The sequence below is a fragment of the Bacillus rossius genome, chromosome 11 (genome assembly GCF_032445375.1).
Source record: "Bacillus rossius redtenbacheri isolate Brsri chromosome 11, Brsri_v3, whole genome shotgun sequence".
Taxonomy (NCBI): Eukaryota; Metazoa; Arthropoda; class Insecta; order Phasmatodea; family Bacillidae; genus Bacillus; species Bacillus rossius.
The window spans coordinates 1,435,419-1,452,409 of NC_086338.1; the positions used below are offsets into that span (position 1 = coordinate 1,435,419).

At 35.7% G+C, this 16,991-nt stretch overlaps 1 protein-coding gene across 1 annotated transcript; it reads right to left on the reverse strand.

Annotated features, from left to right (window-relative positions):
• Positions 1 to 2,413: 2,413 nt before the first annotated feature.
• On the reverse strand, positions 2,414 to 3,016 carry LOC134536530 (keratin-associated protein 12-1-like). The gene has a single exon (XM_063376261.1). It carries the CDS (start codon positions 3,014 to 3,016, stop codon positions 2,414 to 2,416), a length of 603 nt encoding a protein of 200 aa, XP_063232331.1.
• Between the last annotated feature and the right edge of the window lie 13,975 nt (positions 3,017 to 16,991).

Sequence of the window (16,991 nt, forward strand, 5' to 3'; positions counted from 1 at the left end):
CTACGCCGTTTTCCCAATTCCGGATTTTTTGTCTTGTATTAGTCAAGGAAAACAGACGTGGAAGAAAAAGGGATGTTTTTGCTGTAGACACATATAGGTTTTATTTTTCTGTTAGCATACCAAAACTATTCTTGTGGAATCATGCTCCTTATTTTATTTGTAAATGTAAGGGAAATATTCATTTATAATTACAGATATTATTTAATACCTGCATTTACATTAAAACTACTGTATTTCTACAAAATAGTGTTCGCAGTAATACTTTGTTCGTATTCGTACCGGGACATTTATGCTTTGTTTTATCCCAGTTCTTCCAGTAGGTAAAGTTATTTGTAAACTTTTCCCTGAATATATTTCCAGTATTAACTGCGCACATTAAGTTTCATAATAAAACAAAATAAAATCCAATTATTGAATATACGATTATATTTACTATGTTTGAAAATTATTATGCTTGAATGAAATATCAATTACAATATAAAATTATGCGCCAATTTACCTAAGACATGCTTTTTATTATATCGAAAAATGTGTTTCATACATGCACAAATAATCATAGCCATGTGTTGTTCAAAGTTACAATATATTTCTTGTAGTATTACAAAGTATTTCTTCGCAACTGGCTTCCAAAAGAATCTTTTGAAAAATTACAAAATAAAATTTACTCTCGAGACGTGATTACTAAAAAATGAATAAGATCACTGTAAAAAAATTGTGTAATTTTTCACTAAATGTATGTGGCAGCAGTCTCCACTAATGTTAGTGTAAATTTTCACCTACATGTGTTGATGTATTTTTACTCTTGTTTTCAAGTAAAAATACTATCAAAAGTGTTAAAGTACAACTGCTATGATCTGGTAAATATGTAAAAGCTGTTGGTGTATTTCTACCACATCTGTCATATTTTTACTGCACCATTGAGTAGCCTATACTTACATTAACGCTGAACATGTAAATTTGTACTAATTCCAAACATATATTTTATTTTTGTAGCTTATAACTAAAGACCTGCAAAATTCGCGGTTTCGCTGGCCTTCAGGATAGACTGCACATACCCCTGTACACTCGGGCAAATAACGCAAGTTCATTGGCTGCCGACTTGTAAGTCGTTTCAGCTGGTTTGTCTGTGATTCGATCCTTCTTTGGTTGAGGGTTTATAACTGGTTTAAATTCGTCCAGATGAACAGTAAGCCAATAGTAAAATCATCTTAAAGTTATATGTGTTTGAATTCTAGCCTATCACCGAATGAATCCGCGAATTTTGCAGGTCTCTCCTTATAACTGATAATTAAGAGTAATTTCAAGAGAATTTTATTTTTCACATTTAATTATTATTCAAGTATACTTTTCCAACACTCGAGTGAATTAGAGGACTATCGATCTTGCGATTTGTTAGTTTTTGGTTAACTATGTGACCATTGAGCACGCTAACATATCTTAAACTATTGGGAATAACACTTTGTAACCTAATGTAAATTGAATGAGGATTGGACAATATGAATTGCAAAGTAAATTTTTTGCAGTTACTTAATTAGTAGTTAAAAATTGACTCTGACAAATATTTTGTACTTTCACAAAGTTTGCAGCTACAAGTACAGTGTACTAACAAAAAAACAGGACGATGATTAATTTAACGCTTGATGTATGTGTGATTTCATTTATGTATCCACATGTGTAATTTAATACGTTAGTTATTGTAACAAAAGGTGAAAATTCGTGTATTAATACCGAAGCCTTAGGCACATTTTGATTTTCTGGATACTTTTTTTATTACACTAACTCACCTAGTTAAAAAAAAATATTAGAAAAAAAAATATCATTATATTTTTACAGTGTATTATGCTTTCTTAATCTGCTGGCAACGGCTATTGCATTGTCTATGATGGTTTCTTAATCTCCTGACAAAGGTTATTAAAGTGATGATGCTTTGTTCACTTTCAGAGCTTAATCTATTATTTCTCTAATAATTATTTTTTTAACGTATGGACACAATAGTGGTTAAATAAATTTGTAGGGGCAGGTATTTATCGCGAAAAGATCTAAACTCTTATTAGACTTCAACAAGGTACACCCGCAACAGCGCATTCTTCTATGTTATTGGCGGCCGTTTGCGAGAGAAGTCGTTGACTTATTTCACCGAGCCACTCACGACGTGTTTACTTCTGCACTGAATCACTGTGATTGGTTTTGTTACAATCGACGTATACATGGGATATACTCTCCCAATCACGAAACACAGACGGTGCTACAGTGTTTTAACTTTCATCTAGACTCGTAATCTTTTCGCGAAATCTGCATGCCCCTATAAATGTGTAGGCCTATTTGAAGGCCCTTGAAAACTGTTGAATCCAAGATGGCGTCTTTGATTTTTTTTTCTGGTTAGCTTGTATTTTCATAGGTAATGTTCAAAAGTCTATGTAGTTCCTTGTTGCACTGGAGGCACGAGGCAGGCACGAGGCAGGCACGAGGCAGGCACGAGGCAGGCACGAGGCAGGCACGAGGCAGGCACGAGGCAGGCACGAGGCAGGCACGAGGCAGGCACGAGGCAGGCACGAGGCAGGCACGAGGCAGGCACGAGGCAGGCACGAGGCAGGCACGAGGCAGGCACGAGGCAGGCACGAGGCAGGCACGAGGCAGCCACGAGGCAGGCACGAGGCAAGCACGAGGCAGGCACGAGGCAGGCACGAGGCAGGCACGAGGCAGGCACGAGGCAGGCACGAGGCAGGCACGAGGCAGGCACGAGGCAGGCACGAGGCAGCCACGAGGCAAGCACGAGGCAGGCACGAGGCAGGCACGAGGCAGGCACGAGGCAGGCACGAGGCAGGCACGAGGCAGGCACGAGGCAGGCACGAGGCAGGCACGAGGCAGGCACGAGGCAGGCACGAGGCAGCCACGAGGCAGGCACGAGGCAGGCACGAGGCAGGCACGAGGCAGGCACGAGGCAGGCACGAGGCAGGCACGAGGCAGGCACGAGGCAGGCACGAGGCAGGCACTCGGGTAAAATGCACCTGCTCATTGGCCACTAACTCGTTACACCAGTCAACTGGGGTGCTGGTGATTCGATACTTCTTTTGTTGAGCGTTTTTAATTGGCTCAGAGTTTCTCAGGTAAACTGTAGTCCAGTCACTGTAGCAGAACGAAGGTGAACGAGTTTGGATTCTAGCCCATCGCGATGTGAATCCGCGAATTTTTCCTGTCTCTACCGTATGCTGAAGTGTTTGTAGAGGCTTTCACAATGCATAGAGTCCTGTAAAATTTGCGGATTCATTTCGAGATAGGATAGAGTCCAAATACTTTTGACATTATTTTGCTTCAGTGATTGGGCAACAGTTTATCTGAAGGACTCTGGGCTAACGAAAAATCTTTAACAGAAGAATTAGCGAATTACGATCATTCCAGTCAACAGGTGTTACGAGTTGGTAACCAATCAGCAGATTAATTTGCACGAGTGCGTAGAGAATCATGGAGTCTATCCTTTAGGAATTTGAAATCGCGAATTTTACAGGTCTCTAACAATGCACGTCTGAAGCAGCGACCTGGCACTTCTGCTTGTGTGTTTTCACTTCATAACTGGTTGGGTGAGCCCACTTTAATACACGAACTGCATGCCGCGTTTCCTTTATTATTATTTTTATTTTCGTAAAGTGGATTATTAACATCGTGCATTTCAGCAAAAGTGGCCTGGAACAGCCTCCACATGCAAATACCTCCACACGACACTTGGCTTCAACTTGAATGGGCATTCATTAAACTCGTTTAACGTGAAAATTATTCATCGCCGCACCAAAAGACAGATACCGTCGTTTCGTTTCGTTATTTCTCACAGTAGAAGAGGAGAGAAAAAAATACCAATTTTGAGGGGAAATTAATATGCACGGTGAAGATCTCAAAGGGATATTTAAGAAAACAATATTTTCCCCAGATCATTATGCAAATCATCGCAAAGTATGTTCTCTGCAGGGCAGGAATAGTGGCCAGCCCATTATCAGAAATGATGGATTAGTCACGTGGTGTCGGTCACACAGGAAGATGATCACCGCCCACGATGGGAACAAGTACTTCTGTAATCCCACAGTTTTACATAAGTACTGCATAAGTAGAGGGCTGTAAGAAATCACTGATCTCTACTATGACCCTTGGGTTAGACTCCTCAGTCCGCTACATACTCGGGAATAATGTCACAAGTTTCTTGGATGTTACTCGGGATATGTCTTAGGTGGGTTTAACGTAATTACCAACTTCTTTAGGAGCGTGTTCCCCACTGGCTCAGCGTCCTCAAAATAAAATGGGGGCGATGGAAAAAGCAGCCCAAAGTTAAAAATGTTTTCAGTTAAAATATATCGCTGAAAAAGAAGAAAAAAAGTCCGATAGTTTGGTCTTCCGGTTTTCGTATAAAAGTACTGAATTGCAATACAGTTCCTTTGATCTAAGGCGAAGAAAAAAAAATTATCGATTATTTCGAGCTAAGAAGAGAGCGATGGTTATTTCCGGAATTATTTTCGCTTCAAACTAAATGTGATTGTTCTGTCTCTATGGATATTATAAAGAGAGAGTACGATTTTTTTTGTAAGGAGTTATCTTGAAATCTGCTAGACCTATTTCGGAATAAAAAGTCGTATACTTTAAATTAATTAAAATATTACAAACAGCCATAAGTAGAGACCGAAAACTTCGCGAATTCATTACGCGGAAGGCTATAATCCAAACAGGTTCACCTTAGTGCTCCTTCAGTGACTGGAACACAGTTTACCTGAAGGACTGTGAGCCAATGGAAAACTCTCAACAAAGAAGTACCGTATCACACAGCCACGAGCCGCGGTTAATAGGTTATGCTTGCGCTGCAGGCAATACGTACAAAAACGGAGGGGGGAGTTTGGCTCAGCTGGTCTGGTTAGGTTTGTTTGTAACTTTGGTTTCAACAACCTAGGATTGTTCTGGTATCTTATCTGATATAGCAGCTGAAAACGTGTCCAGATTTAATGTTGTTAGCAATGTACTCCTGATATCCACGAGTTTTCAGTCACGACATGTAAAACCAGTGCAGGTCTGTCAAAAGAATAATATTGAGAGTTTACATCGGCCCAAGCAAGTTGATGGCTGGGAAAATATAAGTTGTAGCTCATTAAAACTCGTGTTATTTATTCCCCACACTTTAGAGTGTACTCTCACACTTATTGAATACTTTTGAAAGAAACATTTTAAAGTTTCAATGGGTTTTACTTCCATGAATATACGTTTACGTTAAGTCGTGTACTCAAAGAGTTGGCCGTGGGATAAAAAATTGTAATAGCACTGTCAGAACTGTGTTGCATGTGTCTAGAAATACTTAAGAATTTCAAATACAAAAGAGCGGAAAATTGGTGAAGAGTTTTATATCAGTAAATATATATTGGATTTTTCTAAAGCTGTCAACATGAAATATGGTTTAAAATAATAATTGTAAAACTAAAAGTTTTAATATATTTTAATTTTTATAACTTTAAATGTGTGGAAGTAATGTTTTAAATGTTTAAGTGGGCTTAGCGTATATGTTATCAGGTTACTCTTAAGAAGTTGAAAGGAAATAATATAGTTTATTTTGATTTATTTACCGAGTATCCGGTTTAAGTTTTTTTATTATAACCCTATTCACCGAAGTTAGAATTAGGCTAAGATTGTTTTAAAAAATAATAAAACAATTGTGTGTCATTTGAAAATCTTACAATAAAAACTTTTCTGAAGGAGGTTAAATACTAAGATCTATGTAGCTATTTGTTTTAATTTATTTCCTACTAGATCACATGTAAATATTAGTTTAACATTTTTTACATAAATTATTAACGGGAAAAAAATATTTCGAAAACATGCCGGTACTGTCACCAGACGCCGCTTTTGCGATGCATAGAGAGTAAAAATGCTCACTTTCATTTTCCGACCTGATGAAATTAAAGTAATTTTACCTTAATGTATTTTCTGCGATTGACCGACAAGGATTCCGAACCAATGAGAAACTAGACAACGAAGAAGTATCGTATCACAAGCAACCCAGGTGAACCGTCCCACAACTGAGCAGCCAATAAACACGGGACGTTCGCTCGAGTGTGTAGAGGATTGTCGAGTCTATCCTAGAAGCCACTGAACGCGTCATTATTTACGGTTCCTAATGTTTAGGGACACCTGTATTTCGCGATTTCATTTCATCTCAAGGTATTTCACAAAACACTAGCTTTTTCTAAGAGCCATGGCAAATTGTGAGGGTGCAGCAGTACGGTGACCACATTCTCATTCGCCCCGTCAAGAGCGGGACGACACCTCTCACCGACCTCAGCCAATAACCACAAGAGAAAATATACAGTATTTTGTGAAATACCTTGACACGAAATGTATTCGCGAAAAACTGGTGTCCCTACTAATGTTAAAATTAAATAAATACGTTGATGGTTAAAATGTCTCGGAAGAGTCTTATTTCCATATCCTAGGTCCTATTTAAGCCCATTTCCGGTTAAATTGCATGAAACGTGTAAAATGAAGCTTGTCTCTGACGTCGTACCTCCTGTGATAGTAAAGCCCGGTCTGCACCCGCTAGTACCAGTCCCCACTGGCGGAACGCACCCTTGCATCGCGTCCACACGAGTCAAGTTAGTGATTGTGTCCGCAACTAAGTAAGTACCTTTATGAGTACCAGTGTAGTTAATTCGAGTAACAGGAGATTTGTATAAAGGCGGTTTGCCTAAACATGAATTCGTTACGGCGATTTGCCTAAAGTCATTTCACCTAGAGGCGTTTTGCCTAACGTCGAATTGCCTAACCGCTATTTGCCTAAAGGCGATTTGCCTAACGGCGTTTCGCCTAACTCCGATTTGCCAAACGGCGTTTTTCCTAACGGCGATTTGCCTAACGGCGATTTGCCTAAAATGTTAGTATGATGACAAAACCTCGTTTTGCCTAACGGTGTTTTGCCTAACCTAACCTAACCTAACCTAAATTAACCTAACCTAAACTAACCTAACCTAACGGCGGTTTGCTTAACTCCTATTTGGCCAACAGCGGTTTGCCTAAATTAGGCAAAACGCTTTTAGGCAAAACGACACATGCCCGTTAATTCCCGTAAGACGTTAAGAATGCGTGTGATCCCTTAAGAGTACGCCTTAATATCTTTGCCGGCCCCAGGCCAGATTTAACACGTAGTGCTCAGAGTGTATTAAATAATAAAATATAAGGAGTCCGGCTCCTGGCAAGCGACGAACAATCTCTGGTTTGACTGGATTGTCGAGTAAAATATCACCATATAATAACACGCTCATATTTATAGGGACCTGAAAAATACGCGGTTTCGGTGACCTTCAGGATAGTCCACACAGTCCTCTGTACACTCGGGCAAATAACGCCAGTTAGTTGGCCGCTGACTTCCGAGTCGTCTCAACTGGTTTTCCCGTGATTCGTTACTTCTTTGGTTGAGGGGTTACTCATTGGCCCATGGTCGCCCAGACGAACAGTGAGCCAATAGGAAAAGCAGCTTTAAGGTATGCGTGTATGAATTTCAGACTAACACGAAATGAATCTGCCAATTTTTCCGGTCTCTACATATTTAGACCTTGTGTCAGTCGTTTCCCACGTGGGGAATTTAACTAAGCAAATTGTAAGATGTTAAGACGTTAAGTTTTACGTAAAGCATTTATTAGTGCTTTATGGATGAGGCGCCCTAGCCCCTCTATCACCGCTCCCCTCTTGAGAGAGTCTTGAGGAGTTCACGTGCCGTCACGTGTGGAAGCTGCAACGCCTGCATCACTGAGATCTGCGTGCCGGTCGCTCTTATTAATAGGGACTGAAACAATTCGCGGTTTCAAAGAACTTGTAGGATAGACTCAACGACACTCCATGTACTCGGGTAAAATGCACCTGCTTATTGGCTACTAACTCGTGGCACCTGTCAACTGGGGTGCTTGTGATTCGATTCTTCTTTTGTTGAGTGTTTTTCATTGGTTCAGAGTTTCCCAGGTAAACTGTAGTCCACTCACTGAAGCAGAACGAAGGTGAACGAGTTTGGATTCTAGCCTATCGCGGAATGAATCCGCGAATTTTTCCTGTGTCTAGGAATCAACTATCTATGCGGAGAATGGAGCGCTTGAGGATGTCGTTAGTTCGTAGTCTTCACCAACAGGTTCCGCCACTGATCTAGGTGAGCCACACTGGGGCCGGTGACCCAGAACTCACACCAACCCTGGGGTCAGACGTCCGAGGAAACCTGGTGCCCTCCAGGAACAAGCTCATGTTTAAATTATTGTAAACATGTTCCGCGTCACTAAGTCTCTACCTGGATCTCAGTCACGGGTCGGCAGGGCGGCGGCATATCCAAACAACACTCAATTAAAAAGTATAATAAACATTTAAATAATTAAAATTTATGTTCCGAAAAGGCCAAAAATGTTATAAAAATTACATAAAAGTAGTAAAAACTATGGTCACCAGCAAAATTAATGTTTTCAAAGCTGTAGTTTGATAGGAAAGTACAAAATTATAATTTTTGGGGTCCAAGTAAATCCAAACCACGGCACTTCACAAGTCAGCAGCCAATAATCAGAGTATATTTACCTGAGTGTACAGAGGACTGTAGAGTCCATCCTAGAGGCAACTGAAATCGCGAATTATTCTGGTCCTTATTAATGACTTGTCGTATACACTATATAACTTGCTTACGATGTAACAATCTGCCTCGCTCGTGCCTGAAGACCTGTTAGTACAACTTGTGATCACTAGAGGGATTTTTATTTTGTGAATATGTTTAAGTTATTTCTTACAAAACTATTTCTTAACATAACAACTCGTTTGGTAGAATCAGGCCTAGCGTGGTTTAGTTACTTCCAGGTGAAACACGGACATTCATTAGACAGAAACTATATTATTTTTACTGGTTCATTCAAGTTCCACATAAGTTTTGCCTCCAAAGCGTAGCCAGTTAAGATTGAAGCATAGAACACTTAACACAGTGCTTCTAAATCTAGCTCGTGGTTAAATTATCCGATGACATACAACTTCCTCTAGAAATATATGGAAACCTTTATATTTGCATTGTTTTTTTGTTTCCTGGTTAGAATCCGTACACACATACATGAAAAAGTCACTGCCTTTTTATTTTTGATCATTGGATAATGACATATTTTAACCACCTATCTGGATTATATATGGTTGTGAAATGTCAATTTTCTTCTGTTTTCTTTTTGGTTTCTTGTAATTCAGGGCGTGTTCATCCAACAATGATCATAATATGACGCAAATCTAATATATAACACTATATTATAGCCCGTCTCCAAACAAAAGCTGTAAATATGATGGTTTCGAATTGAGTCCATGTGAACTGTAACACCCGCGTGACTGCCATAAGTAAAACTCATAAGCCCGCTGAGTATTTATTGTTCATTTCGACGTTCTCGGATGCTTAAAACAATAGACAAACTTTTATTCGCAGTATATTTTGACTTTACTGTAAATATTTTTGCACAAATTGTTTTACCATTCGCTGTGCTTACTCGAGTGTGACTGAGCAGTTGATGTGTTAGCCTACGTGATCCGCCGTAACAGTAAGACCGGTTCTCTCTGTCCCTAGTGTCTGGAACAATGATCTCTTAATACTTAGTGCTGGGCTAGTAATTAACAAGAAAATGAAGTTTTACCCCAACCCTAAGTGACATGGCCAAAGGTTTAAGTCTTTTATCCTTTAATTTGAACATACATAAAAACTGATTTTGTATAGAATAGTTTATTGTAGCCTGAATAAAAAAATCCACGTTTATCTAATAACATGCAGAGTTTTTGATTTTAGAAAACCATTTACTCAACCATGATAATCTGCAAAACAAAAGTGTAACTTTTTTTAAAACTCTATGGATAGAGATCATAAAAACTCGCAATTTCATTTCGCGACAGGCTAAATTTTAAATTTGATTATTATTTGGTGCGTCTACAGCTGTCTCACAATTAACGTGGAACACTTGAGCCAATAAGAGATCCTCGTCCGAAGAAATATCAAACCACGCGTAATGTGTCTCAAAAAATACCAGCCAATGAGAAGGTAGCATTTTCCTGGGCATATATAGGACTTTGGAGTACATAGAGTCTATAGGTAGACACGGGAAAAATTCGCGGAATCATTTAATGATACGATAAAATTCAAATAATTATACATTTTTTCTGCTTCTGCTATTGGTTCACTGTTAATTTGGATGAATCTCGGCCAGTTAGGTTTAAGATCCTGTAAATACTATCGTACAGGTTTTTATCATATATTCATGCGAATTTAACCCAAACGATTTTATTAGTTTTTTTGGTAGTATTTATATATTAGGTAATTAGACTTAAACTTCTCTCGGCAGTGTAATTTCAAAGTTTTTTTTTGTAAAATGTTTTGTACCGTACCAATTGCATATATATGCCAATTACAATCAGTGATAAAACAAATGCAGTATTTTTTTTTTGTAAATGAAACAGAAATATTCATTTAAAATTACACATTTTTGTAAATTTGTACATGAGGGTACAATTTTTGTACGATCGAAATGCAGGGATATATTTCTATGATGAATCTCAACAGTACCACAGGAAAATGCACACGCCTTTATATTTCTTGCCACGTCATCAAACGAAAGCATTACCGCCCTAAGGTTCAGCGCACCCATATTTTTTTTTGTTTAGGGCTGGTAAAACATTTTTTTGAAGAACATTAAGAAAACAGTAAATAAATAAAGTGAAAAAATAGCGGAGCTTTGTAATAACACAAAATGAACTTGTAGTGGTTAAGCGCTATCAGAAATGATTTTTTTGAGATAAGAACACACTCTTTTTTTTTTTTTTTTTTTTTTTAGAATAGTCGAAGAGATGCCAAATTCGCGATATTTTGTGGCACTAGGCTAAATTTCACATTTTTTTTGTTTTGTTTTTCTATTTGTTCATCTGTTGGTCGTTTGTCAGGTTGTTTATTCCGCCTTCACGTGAAAACTACCGAAACGATTCCAACAACACTTGTTTGTAAAGTTTTGAGTAACTTTAAACTAGGCTAAACATCGTTTTGAAATAAAAAATTGTAAGAGGACGAAAAAGGAGTAAAACTTGTTTTATGGTTAACTATCTTCTCCAAAGTACGCATATCGTGTGTGAATAATTAACATACAAAAATTACGAGCATTTTTTTTTCTCGCAATTTTCCTATATTATAACCAGCTGTAAAAGGGGTCAACTTGTTTTATGGAGAAAAATGGTGAAACATCATCTCCGAAGCAAATAAAGCTGAAGCTGAGAAACAGAGAATGAATGACCTATAGGCCTATGCATAAATACGTTGTGCTATTTTATTTCATTTTTAAGTGGACGACTATGACTGTGAGAATGGGGCGAGTTCAGTTTCATTACAAAAAAAAAAGTTGCTTCAGAGCAAATCAAGGTAGAGGCAAAATATCAAACAAAAACAGTTAAGTATGGAATCTTTTATTTTTTGTAAACATATATTAAATTTAGAAAATAATTAAGCTATTAGTAGAGACCTGCCAAAATTCGCGGTTTCGATGGCCTTCAGGATAGACTGCACATACCCCTGTACACTCGGGCAAATAACGCAAGTTCATTGGCTGCCGACTTGTGAGTCGTCTCAGCTGGTTTGTCTGTGATACGATCCTTCTTTGTTTGAGGGTTTATAACTGGTTGAGATTCGTCCAGATGAACAGTTAGCCAATAGCAAAATTATCTAAGAGGTATATGTGTTTTAATTCTAGCCTATTACCGAATGAATCCGCGAATTTGGCAGGTCCCTAGCTATAAGAAGGTTAATTATATTATAAAAACTTTCCAAATATTCCATCCATTGTAAGATTGGTCTCATAAAAATTTTTTATTTCTACGTAGTAAATCATATGAAGTTAAATAACATAAATCAAGAAAAAATTAATGTAATTATTTTTTCAATTTTAAAATTTAGTCCGTTAAGCTGGTGAAAATGTGGTATTTTTAGTTTAATAGAGAATTCTTGAATCCACTAAAGAGGAATGTTATTGACTAATTATGCATTAAAATAATTATATAGTAATTATTTTCAATTTTATTAATATCACCGCCTATTGGATTTTAATATAAAATCATACCTTCGATGCTATTAAAACTGTATTTACATCTAAAATTTTACCCCTAAATTTATAATAAATATACTTAAAATAAGGCAAGAATCTAAACGTTACTAAAATGTATGTGTTTCGGGTACACGTATATTTTTTTCATTATTTTAAAATCGATCGTTAATGTGATAAAACAGAGATAGGAATTTTTTTATACTAACACATTATAATTTCGAAGCAAGTAAGGTGAGGTTATTGGGTATGATAGTGAACGTACAAAAACCTACAAACGTCTATTTAAATTTTGAGAATTTTCAACTCTAAAGGGAGCACACGATTTTTTTTCCCCCGTAAATAAAAGGTTATATCGGAAGCTTCCAAAGCGGGAGTAAGGAAGAGGGCATTATTAACAAACCCAAAAATTCACCTTTGTGTGAGGTTTTGAATTTCCATTCCATATCAAGTAAAAGGGGGTATGTTGGGTTTTATGAAAGCTGATAATTCATCAGTATGAATTCAAGTACGATATGATAAATATTGTAATATAAATAAAATTGAAAAAAAAATTGAACTTTCTTTAAAAATTTAAAAAAAATATATATTTCTTTGGACAGTAAAAACCAGGATAGTTTTAGTTTTATTAGAGCAAAAGCTGTCACCGAAAATAATAAGAGTGAATTTATACGATGCGCGCGCAGCATAAGATGAAAAAAGGCTACATACAAATTAAAAATAGATGTGCTTTTAAATCATGTACCTATTTTAGAGAATTATATTGAATACTAGTCCATATAATTAAAAACAATTATTCCTTGTGAATATTACTGATAGAATATGTGTTCATAATTTTTTTTCAAGTGTATTTATATACGCGAGGTTATTTTCCCGTAAGTATTATTTATTTGCATTACAATTTATAAATTATTACACTATTATTTAAATTCAGTGTTTTGTTGATTTTCATTCATTATCAAATTTATCTAGATGATCTAAAAAAAATTTAATAATTTATTTGAAACACAGAATTATATAATAATTTGTATTTAGTATTTTTTAATTTGATTAAATTAAAACTTGCCAACCATATTTATAATATTACTCCAGTCCTTTTCGTTCTTTTATTTCTATTAATTATTTTCATGCAGAATTGAAGTTATTTTCTTTATTATTTCTAACTCGGATCGTAAAAGCCATGGCGCACGGAATGGCGCAGCCACAGGAGCGCAGTGACACCCAAGAGGAGGAGCAGAGCTGGACTGTAGCGTAGCAGTCACTCATACAGTCAATTAGAATAAACATTCAGAATATCGATTTATTTCCATTAGTAATAAAAATTTATCTAGATTACTTTACTAAATTTAATCATTAATATTATGCACATGTTTATATTAATCCTATACATAGATACGCTTATCACTAGAGACCGGAAAAATTCGTGGATTCATTAGGTGATAGGCTAGAATTCAAATACATATACCTCTTAGATGATTTTGCTATTGGCTTACTGTTCATCTGGCGCATCTCAACCAATTATATACCCTCAACCAAAGAAGGATCGAATCACAGACAAACCAATTGAGATGACTTACAAGTCAGCAGCCAGTGAACTTGCGTTATTTTTCCGAGTCTACAGGGGAATGTGCAGTCTATCCTGAAGGCCATCGAAACCACGAATTTTTCCGGTCTCTAATTATCACTGACTCACTGACTGTAACGCCAAACAGATATGTAGGTATTGGAGACAAGTGTATCACGAAGCACAAATATTACCTTAATACATATAAATATAGATAAAACAGAAAATGTAAGTGTAGCAATAGAGTACATTTGAAATACAGCTATATAAAAGAAACACGCCTTCGTTATTAAATTAAAGCGTTTGTTATATTCAACATTTTTAAATGGGTGTCTTAAGCACTTCACGAATAACTATCCTTATCATTTCTAAAAAAAGAGTCTTATCCCAGAATGTTTAGCTCTAAACGAAATACGATTAATTTTTTTCCTTTTTCGGAAACGTAACTTTGAGTCACTGGGAATATTTTGATGATATTTTGAATTTTGTAGTTACGACCTATCGAAAATCTTTGTTTCTATTTTTTAATATACTATATCTTTTCAGTTTATTATTTATTAAAAATTTTTAGTAATTTTTTTAATCTATATGCTATAAGTTTGTATCCCTAAAAGGTTTTTTTTGCATCATGTGGCGATTCTCCCCATTGAGCTCGGAAAGTTACAGAAAATTAATTTCATGACTTTTGATGATTTTTGTATTAAGTTTGCCATTTTACAAAGTTAGAAACCTGCTCAGTAGTTTATCTAGTAGGCCCTACAGTTATAATAAATACTTTTAAGACACGTAACATTGCACAAGATGTTTATTTTATGTAAACGCATTTGTTTTAAACTTTCTTTTGGAATGTGTACATATGTGTTTGTAAACAACTACATTCTAAGTAAAAATTTTAATGAGTAATTTACTAATGTTAAAATTTAGAGTGTTCTGGTTTTGAAACATGTATCAAGAAATTAAAATAATATTTAATTGTACATACAAGAAAATACACGTTTCACGTGCAATGTCAGATATAGGTAGGTATCTCAACTTTTAAAATTTACTTGAAATGCAGTAAATACATTAGAAATGCAATTAAAAGTTTGTATTATTACTTGACAAACACAAGTATTTTTTTAATTTAAGTCAATGCCGTCATAAAATATAACTTTTGTGAACCTAACTCATAATATGTAAAAACCAGTTCATAAAAATGACCATGTTACGATTTGAGAAAATAATTATACTTAGGTAATGCTACGTGCTTTGTGAATGTTTATACAAGCATGTTCACATTATCAGCTATCAAATTATTATCTAACATACATACATTACATTTCATAAAGTCTTCTTGGTTTAACACGTAATATTTTTTTTAGCGAGATCTAATTGTTACTGCTCATTCAGTGCGCGGATACTATTGAAGAGGGGGGGGGGGACATATTTCAAACAACTTTTGCATTAGTTTAGACAACCTTAGATATATCAAATTCAAATTTTGTTCGATTGAAGACATGGCAAACATATGCCAGTGTTTAAAGTTAAACTTGTTAAATAAATCAATTTATTTTTGTTCTCCAGTAATAGCCAAGTTATTCGAAACATGCACAAGCCTTCAAGTAGAACACATCTTGTCTCTCACAAGGAAATAACGCCAATCTTCGACAGTTGTCACATAGTAACATGAGTTTGTTTACATGTAGAGATAGAAAACGTCGGTGTCCCGAAACCAGTAGTTCATCACAGATTTTTAAATATATATATATATGTGTATATATATATACACACATATACATATGTACTTTAACCTGACTACAGAAATGTATTGAAGTCACGTATTGCGCCTCTTATATTTAATAGTGACGAGACTTTGGATGCAACTCAGAGTAATATGAAAAAAAATATATTTTATTAGCATTCATTTGACAAACGCAGAAAACAAAATGCGTTTACTCAATTGTCTTTTCACCTTACCGACACATTTGAAAATTCTTTATTTACTACAGTTATCTATATGAAGATATACGCCAACACGTTTTCACTCTACGATCATTTATTATGAAATACTTTCTCTTGAAGAGCCACAAATCCTTTTATTGGAGATCCCCTGAAATTAATTACAGTGTTCAATGCCACGTTTGGTAAAGGACCCGCGAATAACTATATGTATCGCACTGGCTCCCTTGATACGCCTGTCGAGGCAACGAAAGTGCATGGTTTCACTGTAGTGCTGGGCTTGACGCTAATAAGTATATTTTAATTCTTGCTCATAGTTGTTAACCTACAAAGTATCCTCCATATTAATTAAATAAATCTTAAATATAATTTAGACTTCGTCCCAAAGTAAAAAATGTTTAATCTATCACCATCCAAACCTGGTGTTTGTTTATATAATCCTGATGATTTTGCTATCTTATAAATTTTAATAAAAATTCATTTAAAAATTTTAAATATCTAAATTACACTATTTTACATTTGGTTAATATTTGTTGACAAACACAAGTATTGCACATAGGAAGGGGCAGGCATTTTTCGCGAATAAATCTGAACGACTATTAGACTGCAAAAGATGTACCCACACCAGAGGTTTCTTCCTTGTGATTTGCGTCCATTTGCGGGAGGAGTCGTTGCCTTTTTTGACTAGGCCACTCAGGACGCGTTTGCTTCCGCACTGAATTTCTGTGATTGGTGCTGTAACATTGGACATGCGCCTAATAAACTCACCCAATCACGAAACACAGACGATGCTACAGTGTTTTAACTTATAACTAGTCACGGAATCTTTTCGCGAAATATGCATGGCCCTACACATAGGCATTAGACAAGATTAAAAAAAAACAATAATTTATGTATCTCATAATAAATCTGTATGCTAAAGCAAACTATTTATATATTTTTATCATCTAAAAATACTGAATTCTTCTTCTTAAGCAATTCGAGTAAGATTTTGTATTTTGTAAAGCGTACTTGGTGAATATTTGTTGAAATACACATCACTTAACTTCCGTTTCAAAATGACAAATATATTATCTTAATATTTTGCAATGTATAAAGTTCCATAAATGTTTGTTAGTGAACTATAAAATTAATTTTAAAGAAATATTTTGCTCAGTCTCATCTACTAAACCAGCACTTTTTGTTTTGTTATTTTGAATCCAACAGTATAAAACTTTATATATTATAGGTATATGAAAAATCTTAACTAAATTATTTGTAACTTTTTAATGGTTATATATTTAAGTATTTCACATTATGCAACTCATATCAATTTTTTTAATTTAGTTTTGGAAATCCACCCTCAGACAACACACACACACAACTACACTCACATAACTACACACACATACACACATACA

Bases quoted from the DNA above. Each gene is read 5' to 3' on its own strand.
- LOC134536530 (XM_063376261.1), bottom strand. From the start codon at position 3,016: ATGAGCAGGTGCATTTTACCCGAGTGCCTGCCTCGTGCCTGCCTCGTG.